We start from the raw sequence: 13,166 nt of genomic DNA, 5'->3' as shown, positions 1-13,166 counted from the left end.
ATTCCAAATTTCGTTTCCGAGACACAATAACTAAACGACAATTACAAGAAACTTGAATGAATTCTCATAAATCTTTACGCATTGTCATTTTTTGCTAGCTAAGAATGGGGGTAGTAACGCGCGGATCACGTGGGCTTGATGTTTCCTAATAAAGAAATATTACTCAAATCGTACAAAATGGTCGACGTCCCCGTTAATTACATGGGTTTCCTGTGTAGCATATCTGTATGCCCACCCGTAAATATGAAAGTTTTCATTAGATGTACCAGTAACAAACCTGTCACTTCAGATAGCCAATTGGATAATTCTTTCCTAACGTCATCCAAGCGTTCTTTTCCCCTCAAAGTCCAAGGAAATTCACACTGGACTTTGAAAAAATATGGATTTTCGAATATTATCGATAAAATTAAGTTATATTTTACTTGGTTTAGTATTATTTAGGTGTTCTTTAGCGACTAATCATCAAGCATACGATGGATATAGGAATGTGTCAAGAGAATGGAAGCGAAAACTGGTAACGAAAGAAGGCTATTTTACCAACACTTGGGCAGTTGAGTTAGAGGACCCAGCCGAAGAACACATATTGGATATAGCGAAGCGACATGGATTTTCTGTTTTAGGGAAGGTTAGTTGACTTAAAGAAACTTGTTTTGTGGTAAATAGAGACGATTAATGGCATGGACTGTCTTACCAAAACTAGAAGACTATAAATAATTAGCGAATAGCTTAGACCGGTTTGTTTGGCCAGTGAACACAAAACAGTGAAATTATAACTATTCCACAAACAAGCAAGAAATTTATATTAGTCTTTACAACAAAAACGTGATATTTAGTCAATTAGTCAAAATAGTCATGGAGTTTTTCTGAACCTTAAATTAGAAGCGCCATTGGCTTCGATTGGTTCAGGATCAATAGAGCATTCAGGTCAACAAGAAGATTCACACTGAAGTCTGCTTTGATAACACAGTCATATTATCAAAAAACAGATATAAAAGAAAAGAAACGCTACTGTCAGGCCAGATATCGTTCAAATAATATTAAAATAAATCGTGGTCATTTTTGAAGGCATCTACATTTTTGGATTTTTAACCTTTAAAAAGGGTTAGAGCTCACGCATGCGTTGTGATATCTGATACACGTAGGTTCTTGCTATTTGGTGAAATTTCTGATGTATTGAAGTCTTTAAATTGTAGGATTAACTATAACTATACGATCTATCATTTACAAAATTACGAACAAAAATACCCAAGTTTTGATACTCAGGGTTAGCCCCGATTTTGCGTAGAATATTCATGTGTTCCAGTATTCTTTACTTTACCGTTAACGCGTTGGCATAAGTGAACTGATATTTTGACGCTAAATTGAGGCTGACCTTAAGTAAATGAGTCTGTAATCAAAGAACACAGCGATGTTTTACAAACCCATTTAATGAAGTCCTTGGTGCAGAAATGACAATTGACGCATGCGCATATGTGTATCATCTCCCTTGAAGTATGGATTCCCGAATAACCAAATTTTTAGCTCTTGGAGTCACGAAATCCTAAGAAATTAATCTGGAATCCAGAAAATCCTTGAAGGCCTTAGAACACTGGATTCCAGATTCCGAGTTTTACACAAGGCAATAATCTGATGGTAATAGCTTTGATCTTTTTTTTCAGATTGGAGATTTGCCGGGTCATTATCATTTACGTCATGATGACGTAGAAGAGTTTAATAAAGAACACGATCGGGATAGAACCGACCGACTGCTTCTCGATCAAAAGGTAACGAATATGATTCAACTTCGGTAAGGGACAGTTCATTATTTATCGGAGTGGGAAGGGGGAATGGTTGAGAAAATAGATACGTTTTTCTCCAATCCCCTCATTAGTATGCCCCAAAGTATATGCCCAAGTCTTGTCGGCACCCCCTTTTTATTTCCAACCAATTTAAAGGCTCTCATATATATATAACACATCACCAGATCCCTTACAGCACGTCGGAATGCAGCTCAATTTGAAGGACATAACAATAGGTTTCCAATTCCCTGGAGATTGAAATTTTAAAGTTTTTTCCTCCAAATTGAGTTGCTTTGACGTCACATGCAAGTCGACTATTATTTTAAGACTCCCGCTCCTTTTCAGGGTCACTAAATAGAAGGGGAAAAACTTGTCATCGCTAACCACCACCGCAATTACAGTAGCGACGCAGCTCAACGGGGTCAAACTAGAGCATGTAAAAGGTCTCCTATTTTCTTATTCATACCCCCACTTTATCCTTTCTAACGAGGTTGTCATGTTTTTATCATTGAAAAGGTAAGATGGGCAGAACAACAGAAGATTCTTCACAGGACAAAACGGGATGGGATGCCTTTCGACCCAAAGTTTAAAGAAATGTGGTATTTGGTAAGGAAGATCTGCTTGAACGTGTCAGTAGTATACTCATGCAGTAGCGGATCCAGGATTTCAAAAAGGGGGGTTTCAAAATGGCGGCCACGCGGGAAAAACTGGTAAGATTGGCATTACAAAACAGGGGGTTCCAATTTCATTCAACTGAGCGTAAAGAACATGCTTCACAAGAGGGGGGTTCAATGGAACACATGGAACCACCCCTGGATCTGCCACTGATACTTGCTGTATAGCTTGCATCGAAAACATGACGATGGCTTGATTGGACTGCACGACTCATTTCTTGTAGCCTGGGTTCGAGAGTCTCTCTCGTTCCAGTGATTTTTGGTCGTATGTACGTTATTCTATGACCGAGAAGTACTGGAGCGAGAAATTCTCTGGAACCCAAGGTACATTTCTCGGTGTTGGTAATGACTGACGCAAACAAATACGGCGACCATGACGTCACGGAAATAATAGTGGTAGCCATGGTTACATATCGGTATCCAATATGGCAGTTACGTTGTCATATCCAATACTATATCTGTGGCCAAGACACGAAATTTAGTCCAATATGGCGGTCACATCTAGTCCAATATGCAATGCGGGTAGTTGTGACGTTTTATGTATTCTGGGAGCGGGGAAAAAAGAGACAGAATTTTACCCCTGGGTTCCCGAGGATGCATCATACTGAGCCTTGACCAAAACTATCTCGAGATAACTAGCTAAAAACTAGTGTGAGCTGCGTCGGTGTTTTTACTGAAACAGTAATGATAAAAGGATAAATTTTACATCGTGAAAAGATGAAAAAACTTACTGACGTTTCGGACGCTATATCGTAGCAAAGAGGATAATTGCATATAAAGCATGAATAACAAGAAATAAATTATTAGCGATATGTTGTTTGATTAATTGCAGATGAACACGGGTCAGACGGGAGGGCCAGTTGGTGTAGACATTAATGTTACACCTGTATGGAGAAAAGGCATCACAGGCAAGGGTGTGGTTCTGTCTGTTCTAGATGATGGTTAGTAGATCACCATGGAAACGCCCAGTTTTTGTAGCGCCATTTCCGGCAGCTCAATGGCACTCGATTATAAGATAAATAAATAGGTTTTAACAGCAAGTGGTGTCTACAGAGAAGTACTTCATCTACTAAATTATAATAGGAATATAGAAGTTGATTTTTGTGGAGGGAGGAAATTCGAAGGAACCGGAAAAAACCCCTCAAAGTACAGGAGAGAGCCAACAAACAACTCTACTCACATACGACACCGAGTCCGGAAATCGAGCATTGGTGAGAGGCGAGCGCTCTTACCGCTACGCCACCCATGCTGACAGGGTCTACCAGGGCTCAGAAAATCTTTGAAAGTCGACCAGTTTTATACACAGGAAATGGAAAGATATAATAATAATACCTTAATATATATCCTTTTACGCTATAGGGATGGATTATCATCATCCAGATTTATTTCCAAACTATGTAAGTATATATACCTTGGTTTGGCTCTTCTTTAATTTATTGATATTAATTATTAAATTAGCGCAAAACAAAAAGCTCTAATTAGGAGGGGAGGGATGACGGAGGCCGCTAAGACAGAAATAGGCGTAAGGATTTGGTGGACTCCGAATAGCTAGGGTCTACTCGGATTCCTTATGCCATATGGCTTCAGAGTATTCTATATAGATCTTCGCCTGGTAGATGCTCTCTTCTTCACTGAAGGTGAACGAGGAGTTCGAGACAGGATTCGGAGAGATTCCAGAGGCGGGAAAATGACAACAAATTCCCTATACAGGGTACATTCTTTCATGTACATGGAGGTTTGAGAGCCAACCGGAGCTTAGGAAATGTTTGAAAATTGATAGTTTTATATATGCGCAGAATATGGAAACATCTAAATATGTTTTTCTTGCATTAGGAACCAAAGTCCAGTCATGACTTTAACGATAATGACCCAGACCCGATGCCAAGAGATATTGATCCTGATAACTGGTGAGGAAATTGCTCGAATATAATTCACTGAGGGAATTCAAGTCCAATAGATCTATTGATGTTTTCCTTTGTCTGAACACGTAGAGTATCATTTCTTTGTTTAACGGTTCGCACATGAGAAGACACATGAATATGGATACAACTCAAACAAAGAAATTATATCATTGATAATGACACGTGATCTGAAATGGCAAAGCTTTACGCCCAAGGTAAAGAGGTCTATTTTGAGCGCATCTCTTCTCTAGACTGATTCCGCGGTCCTATCTTCTTTATTTACTAAGCAAAGTTCGTGTAGACCATATGATCCGAGTTATATACCCCATGATGATCGCGTGATGTTTTCTCTTTTTTTTCAGCCATGGAACTCGCTGTGCGGGGGAAATTGCTGCTGTTGCCAACAATAGCATATGTGGTGTAGGCGTGGCGTATAATTCAAAAATAGGAGGTTGGTACTGATCATTTTACATCAAAGAAAGAATGGAAGTAAAGAGTGGCCTGAGGGAAGGGGAGGGGAGGGGAGGGGAGGGAAATGGTGAAGAGAGGAGAGGTAAAAGGATATAGCTAGAAGTTTTGAGCAAATTAAAAAAGAAAAGGGGGATCAAGCATGAAGTAGAGTAATGATGAAGTAAGTCACGCACACTGAGAAGAGAAGGAAGAGAGAAGGGAAGGGAAGAGAAGGGAAGTGAAGGAAAGGAAAGGGGAGGGAAGGGAAGGGAAGGGAAGGGAAGGGAGAACAGATGGTTGAACAAGAGAACAACCTATTTTCACTATCTAGTGTTGTTTTTAGGATTTCGAATCCGGAATATTTATTCATTAACATATTTTCTCCTTCAGGTATTCGGATGTTAGACGGCAAAGCAACCGATGCTCTAGAAGCAAGTTCCCTTGGGTTTGCAAACCAGTTCACCGATGTCTACAGTAACTGTTGGGGACCCAAGGATGATGGCAAGACCTTTGGTAAACCAGGGCCCCTGGCAGCCAAAGCTTTGAAGATGGGCGCCGAAAAGGTATAGGCGAATTTTTGAAGGCTTTCTCAAACAGGCCCTTTTATAATTTTCTCGACCCCTGAAACAACCTCTGGGCTGATCTTAGTCAGGACATGGCTAACTCACAGAACAAACCCTAAAACAACAACTGGGCTGATCTAAGTCAGGGTACGGCTAAACTCACAGATTAAACCCTGAAACAACCTCTGGGCTGATCCAAGTCAGGGCATGGCTAACTCACAGTGAATTGGAGCGATGGGTTTTGAGGAGGGAGCAAAACCGGAGAAAACAAACTCTTCTTGCATGTAATGCCGACCCCAGAGGTGGAGAGGCTAGTGCACTACCACTACATACACCCTTAATTTCCGGTGGCGGGCAACCAACACCAGGGGCATCAACCATACGACGCAGACAACAAAGTCGTTATATATATTAAAACTCGTCATAACTGGTGTGACCGGTTTATCCCGATGACGTAATTCTCTTTACCATCCCTTAGGGTCGTGGTGGTAGGGGGAACATCTACGTGTGGGCTACTGGTAATGGAGGACTGACAGACGATGACTGTAACTGTGACGGCTATACCACTAGTATCTACACCATATCTATAGGCTGCATTGGTGATCATGGCTTGTCTGCTTACTATACTGAGCTGTGCTCATCGACACTTGCTGTTACATTCAATGGTGGCGCGCATCGAGAGCGCGAAGAAAATAAGATGGTAAGAGATAGTAGTATTAGTAGTAGTATTAAGTGACGCAAACTTTCTTGGCAGTGTAAAAAGTATCCGGCGATATCTTATGGGCGCGCGCGCGTTCAGTTCCACTTTACAGTAGAACTTCTACAGACCTCTCTTACGACGAGATCTGCCCAAAATAGACCTCTTTACCTTGGGCGTAATGCTTTCTCATTTCAAACCACGTGTATTTCTTTTGAGAATAAGATTATTTGTTTGAGTTGTATCTATACATGTGTCTTCTTATGAGCAGCCGTTCAACAAAGAAATAGTGATACTCTAAGGGAATGACTTGGTCTGAAATGAGAAAACTTTACGCCTAAGCTAAAAGTGTCTATTAAGATTAACGGCCTTTCAAAGACAAGTGACAAGTGGTGACTTATAGAGGGAAGTATGCGATGGCCTTACAAATTAGTTCTTTGTGACTTAGACAATGCTTTGCTTAAGAGATGTACAACTGGCCAATATATAGAGGTTTACAGTTTTTACTAGATGGCCGCTCTCTCTCTTTTGTGACAGATAACAACAGATCTAAAGAACAAATGTACAGAGCAGTTCAAGGGAACTTCCTCAGCGGCGCCATTAGCGGCAGGAATGGTGGCTCTTATGCTGGAAGCAAAGTAAGAAGCTGATTGGCTAGCTGATTGAATGTGTTTCTTAGGCCTACATCCTAACTGGTCAGAATCGAAAATAATTTCTCGTTGCCTGGCAACACGTTCCATCACCCTCACGCATGCTCATTAACTATTATTTTCAAAGTATGAAGTTGATTGGCTAGCCTGGCAACCAAGCCTTTGGTATTAAAAAATATTTCCCCTTCTCTTGACCACTGAATTCGTTTAAGAAAAACCTTCAAATTTTATCGACACCTGAATTCGCATTTGGCCGATTATTTAAAGTCATTTCTTGGCTATTCTAAGATCGAAGTGAAATTAATTCGGTAATAATTTCTCGTTAGGATCGATGTTTTACAGTGCTAATAGACCTTTCACGAATTCGCTTGGATGACATTGAAACAATGGTTTGAAGTCGAGGCTGGACTTGATAAGTAAGAAAATCAGTCTCGACTTCAAACCATTGTTATGTGGTCATCCAATCGAATTCGTGAAAGGTCTTATGAAAATCCGTGCGGACACCTAGAAATATTCCAGGAATGATCTATTGTTCTTTGGCCAATCAGAATTGACTTTCAAACCACCAGATAACGGGAAGATAACAATAACGCTTCTGATTGGTTAAGAAACATTCTTGAAATATTTCTAGGTGCCCACGGTTTTTCGATTGTCACTCAGTGTAATATTGTAATGTTGAAACAATCACGTTTCTAAGGCCTGCATTTCTACTGGTCAGCATCTTGTTGCCTGGCAACACGTCCCATCACCCTAACGCATGCTTATTAACTATTATCTTCCCAGTCCTAATTTAATCTGGCGCGACGTCCAGCACATCATTGTGGAGACTGCACAGATGACAAGCCCAGTAGAGGACGGATGGATGGTCAACGGTGCTGGGCACAGTTTCAACCATAAGTTTGGTTTTGGGCGATTAGACGCCGATGCTATGGTTGAAAAAGCTAAGATATGGAAAGGTGTTGGACCTCAGAGGCAGTGTACAGGGGCAGCGGGGATACAAGAAAGGTGATAGCATATTCTCACTTGATGACATGGTTGACGTATTTATTTATACCCCATTTAGAAGTCAATTTTTGCGGTGGAACTGAGGAAAACCAGAGAATCAGGAGAAAAACCCTCGAAGCACAGGAGAGAACTAACAAACAACTCAACTCACATATGGCACCGAGCACCGCTACGCCACCCGTGTCAGCGGTTTTGCCGTGAAATCAAGAACCACGTACACTGACTATAACATCCATTGTATTCTTTCTTAGAGATATTCCTGCTGGAGGATTCCTGAGCATCAACATCCCAACTACAGGATGTGAAAAAACACCAGCCGAGATCAGAAAACTAGAACACGTGGTTTTGACCATCAGTTTCATTCACCGTCGCCGTGGAGACGTTAGCCTGTTGCTGACGTCACCATCCGGGACTAAAAACGAGATGCTGTCGACACGTCGCTATGATGACTCGAAAGAAGGACTTGATAACTGGGCATTTATGACTGTGCACTGCTGGGGTAAGAAGAAAAGTTGTTGCAGTTGATGATAATGGCAATACGAAACGTTTCTAACTCTACCACACCTTTCTTTCGCTTGGTTGCTTGCTTGTTTGCCTGCTTCTTTTCTTGCTTGCTTGTGTGCTCGGTTGTTTGCTTTCTAGTTTCTTGCTTGCTTGCTCGTTTGCTTGATTCTTTGCTTGCTTGTGTGCTCGCTTGTTTCCTTGCTTGCTTGCTTTATGTTTGCTTGTTTGCTTCCCTGGCTGCGTGCCTACTTTCTTGCTTGTCTGCGTGACTGCTTGCCAGTTTGCATGCGTGTCTGTTTGACTGCATGACTGCTTGCCCGCTTGTCTGCGTGACTGCTTGCCAGTTTGCACGCGTGCCTACTTGCCTGCGTGACTGCTTGCCTGCTCGTGTACTTGCGTGCCTGCTTGTTGCTTCCTTCCTTGCATACCTGCATACTTATTTGCCTGCTTACTACTTGCAAGCTTGATCAATTGACTGACGCGTGTCAAATGGTACACAATATGTTTTTCTTTATCACCCTCAATAGTTTACTCTGACCTGCAGGTGAGAACCCCCATGGTAAGTGGACGTTAAAACTGATCGATAATCCACTGAATGAGATCGGTGATCGAGTGGTGGATGGGTTTGGCACTCTTCATCTCGATACAAGTAAACAAGAAACAGATGTAGAAGACCTTGAGGAACAGGTTATTGACGAGCAAACCAAACAACAAGCCTCGAAGATTCAAACCATTAAACTGAATGTAAGGATTGAATCATTAGCGATATTGATGGTTTTCACGGCGGCCATGTTGGAGGAACTTAACAAAAGAATTGTCAATGAATTCCTTTGTTATATCCTCCAACATGGCCGCTGTGTCTTTTGTTATTTAATTCTCTTGGGAATGGTTGAAAACCATCAATACTGTAGACTGCACGTCATATATCCGTGAAATAAAACCAAACGATGTATTGCCTTAATAGTCCCTTTCACAGTTCCCTGCGCCATCTTGAAAGGTAGCCGTGCCTTTGCAACGAAACGAGACGAACGGTGAACTTGCAATGAGAGAGTCTTTTTTGGACAAACACCTTGGACAATTATTCACGTCTCTATCATTACAAGCTCACCGTTCGTCTTGCTTCGATGCAAAGGCACGACTAAATTTCAAGATGGCGCCTGGAACTGTGAAGGGGATTATTGCAGCTATTTTCCTGCTATGCACGAGATAGTGGATATCACAGGAGCAGAACATTGGGAACAAAAGCAAATACCTCTACACGTCTTTGTTTGGTTCATGCCTGAATGAATTCTTAGCTATTTTACAACCAAATAGTTGATAACGATTTTTTAAGCGCTACAAGGCTAGTAATTGTTTCACGGATATATTGCGTGCGCTCTATTTTCTCATGGATATACAGCTATAGAGGTTTTGCCCCATCACGTGCCCACACCCATAACACGTTTGGGCTGCCTGTGGTTAGATGGCAGAACAACAAAACCCCTTTGCTCTTGGGAATTGAATTCCTTATTTGAAACGATTGTATTGCTCCGTCACGTGATGGTACTAAGCCTCTATTGCTGGGCTTGGAATGTTCTAAATTATTTTTGAGGTGATGGAACTTTAAAATGACGGCAGGTGGTCATACTGAAGGGTGTTTTTTTTGTCGTTTTGCTTTTAAGAACCCAAACTTCGACTTTCCCTACCCCCCTGGTGTACGACGAAATAGCGTCAAAAAACCCAAGGAGAATGATTCAACAACGGAAACTGAAGAAAACATAGTCGATGACCTCTTCAATCTAACCGAGAGTGATTCAGCAAGTTTCACTGAATATGTCTACGATAGAAGCAAAATTGCACGGCCTTCAAACCAACATACATTTGATTCGAACCGCGAGGACACGGACGACGGAAGTGGAGATACCGGAAGTGACGAAACACCAGACAACGGAAGTGGATTATACGGAAGTGAATATAAGGCAGATAAAGGAACTGGAGTATTCGTTTTACGAAAACCAGCAAATCAAAACCGTTTTATTAAGAAAAATAGGAAAAATACAAATAAGGAGGAACTTGGTACCAAGAAAAGTTTCGTTTCTAAGAAGAACTTGAGTAATTCCAAGAAAGTACAAGTGGCTAAGCAGGAAACCGCTACCCAACGAGTACAAGTCAACGCGGGCTACGATAATCCAACTATTCCTTGTCTTGCCCAGGGCTGCTCTGGTGTACTACTGAAATGGGTTTTGACATTTTATGGTACTTACGATTAATATTATACATACATATTAATTGATAGTTAATAAATTAATTATTATGCTTTTATTAATTAAATCAGTGTTTCGTCTGCTCGCCTGGAGGACTGGAAAAACACTGACTTTCTAAAACTATTTTATGTACAGTTATATAACTATCTTTCCCTAGTCTCTTATGGGCTAGACGAAAACGAGATTTCCTGGGTACTAAAATTATATAATGCTCTGCGCATGATCAAAAACACGTCACTCGCTATTTTCGTTTTCAGAGCCCGCGTTTTCCTTTGGTCTCCGCTAAAAAGTGATTGGGTCTGGGCGAATCCAACTGTCACTCTTTCTGATTGGCTGATACGACAGTAGAAGCCAGTTATATCGATGAAAACTTAATTCGTTTGTTTGCGGAGACCAAAAGGACCGCAGGCTCCGCCTATTTATGGTTAATGTATCTATATTTGGAAAAAAGTAATTCACGAGGGAAAGCTCAAGGTGATTGGGTAGATTAGTTGCTCGAAAATGACGATCCAATCGGCGTCTTAGTTTTTTGTATTTTTATTGCCAAAATCTTTAATACTGTCATAGAAAGAATTCATGGTGGAGTAAGGAGGGAGGGGAGGTAAGGGATAGTAGTTTGGGTAAAAATGATTGGAATTTCAAACCCTTTCAAAAACTAGTATCTTTAGATAAAAGTAATATACATGGGAAGATAGAACTACCCTCTCCAAGCTTCACTCCCTATAGGATAACCATGGCTACCAAACCTCAGTGATGCCTGCTTAAAAATACAGCCTCGTAAACTCTACATTCTAGCTATTCTTAGACCTTGGGGGTTAATCGACGTTCTGAAATAGAGGCCTTTGCACTGGTCACGTGATGGCAGCCATGAAAGGAGGCAGCACAACAGAGTCTTTTCCTCCTTTTTCCTCATGTAAATCAGATTAGATTTATTGTTTCTCCCTCTTGTTAGTGGCTGCCATCACGTGATGGTGCAAAGCCTCTATAGATCTAATTTGTCTTGTTCCTTGATTACAGTCTCTTTTATACAGTTAGCCACGTATCAGTGTCTAAATATTCACTAATACCAATGGTAAAGTAAAGGAATGCACAACTTCAACAATACAAACACTTTGAAATTCCACGGACCTTCACTGGAATGCATGAATATTCAAAGTAACTCCATACGAAATCAAGGCTAACTTGTAGAACAAAGTATTGATGGTTTTCAACCATTCCCAAGATAATTAAATAACAAAAGATACGACGGCCATGTTGGAGGATATATGTAACAAAAGAATTCATTGACAATTCTTTTAAGTTCCTCCAACATGGCCGCCGTGAAAACCATCAATTCGTTGACTCCGTATGCACGCACGTTGTTACTATGCATACTAACACTCGTTAAACAAAGCAACATCTACTCTGAATAGAAATTACCACATCAGCACCATTTAATATCGTTTATCAACGGATCGCTCGCATATACCAAACCACGTCTGCATTCACCTAGGTCACAGAAACCTGTACTTGGTCTCAAGTTGTTAGAAAACATGATCCCTTCCATCCATTACCAAAAATGAAGTATTAATATATTATTAAAACAGCATCAATTTATTAATAATAATATATACAAGTACTGGCTCTTGGTCTGTGACCGTATCGTTGTGTTTTGATAATAAAACTAAGAGAACAGTGTTCATGTACTTTCTGGTTATGACTGTGTCTGTCTGTCTGTCTGTCTGTCCGTCTGTCCGTCTGTCTGTCTGTCTGTCTGTCCGTCTGTCTGTCTGTCCGTCTGTCTGTCTGTCTGTCAGTCTGTTAGTGACAGACCGCTGGTAGCGAAATTTCCTTGTTTTGAAAACCAAAACATTTAACACAAAAAATACAATATTTCAGGTTTATGTTTGGTATTCATGATTTGACCGATAATAAATAGGTAATAAATCAATTAGACCTCCCGCCCTCATGGTCTACGACTCAATAACCGAAGGCCGAAAGGGCTATTAGCGACCTTTAGATCCGAAGACGAGTACAAAAACGAGTACGAGTTTAAAAATATAGACCATTTTCGAGTTCCAAATTACTGCCTTGCTCCTTGATTACAGACTCATTTACACAGGGTTAACCTCGAATCAGTGTCTAAATATTCACAAATACCAACGTTAAAGTAAAGAATGCACAACTTCAACAATACAAACACTTTGAAACTTGACGTACCTCGACTGGAACACGTGAATATTCTTCACAAAATCGAGGCTAAGCCAGAGTAAGTGAGTCTGTAATCAAGAAACACAGCGGTAATTTGGAACTCGGGTCTATTGGGCCTGCACGCGTGGCCGGTTAACACTGAATCGTAGTCGACTGCCGATTTTTACAATCTAAAGTACGAAATGATAGTTCCAATCTTTCAAGGTTAAAAACTCGTACTCGTACTCGTCGTCGGATCTAAAGGTCAACTTCGTAGATCACCCGGGCTGCGGGTCTAATTGTTCAAGATCCAAATATGACGTCATGTATATGCGCAGATAATGACGTCACAATCGCGCAATAAAATCTAGGAAATAACCTTAACCATGATAATTTTGTGCACAGAAAGTGTCGTTACAAGTGGTGCGCATGTGTAAAACTTACATTTTGGCATCAAAAGTGAATGTAGCCAGTGACACGAATGAAAAGCATTTGCGCCTGCTCTAAGGGCGTATGCAAATTAGTTGAAAAG

General features: G+C 40.8%; 1 protein-coding gene across 1 annotated transcript; it reads left to right on the top strand.

Annotated features, from left to right (window-relative positions):
• The first annotated feature begins 356 nt into the window (after positions 1-356).
• On the top strand, positions 357-12,142 carry LOC116290691 (PC3-like endoprotease variant B). Its single transcript, XM_031697793.2, has 14 exons — positions 357-625; positions 1,659-1,763; positions 2,295-2,384; positions 3,285-3,393; positions 3,812-3,849; positions 4,286-4,359; positions 4,716-4,804; positions 5,194-5,366; positions 5,845-6,066; positions 6,601-6,701; positions 7,497-7,718; positions 7,970-8,217; positions 8,767-8,966; positions 9,884-12,142. The coding sequence occupies exons 1-14, from the start codon at positions 380-382 to the stop codon at positions 10,469-10,471; spliced, it is 2,505 nt and encodes an 834-aa protein (XP_031553653.2). The 5' UTR covers positions 357-379; the 3' UTR covers positions 10,472-12,142.
• The last annotated feature ends 1,024 nt before the right edge of the window (positions 12,143-13,166 follow it).

This window comes from Actinia tenebrosa, unplaced genomic scaffold (genome assembly GCF_029948245.1).
Source record: "Actinia tenebrosa isolate PJP-AT-01 unplaced genomic scaffold, QUT_ActTen_1.0 PGA_scaffold5__44_contigs__length_20552954, whole genome shotgun sequence".
Taxonomy (NCBI): Eukaryota; Metazoa; Cnidaria; class Anthozoa; order Actiniaria; family Actiniidae; genus Actinia; species Actinia tenebrosa.
Note: the sequence above shows the minus strand (reverse complement) of the source record. Positions and strands in the feature narration are given on the sequence as shown.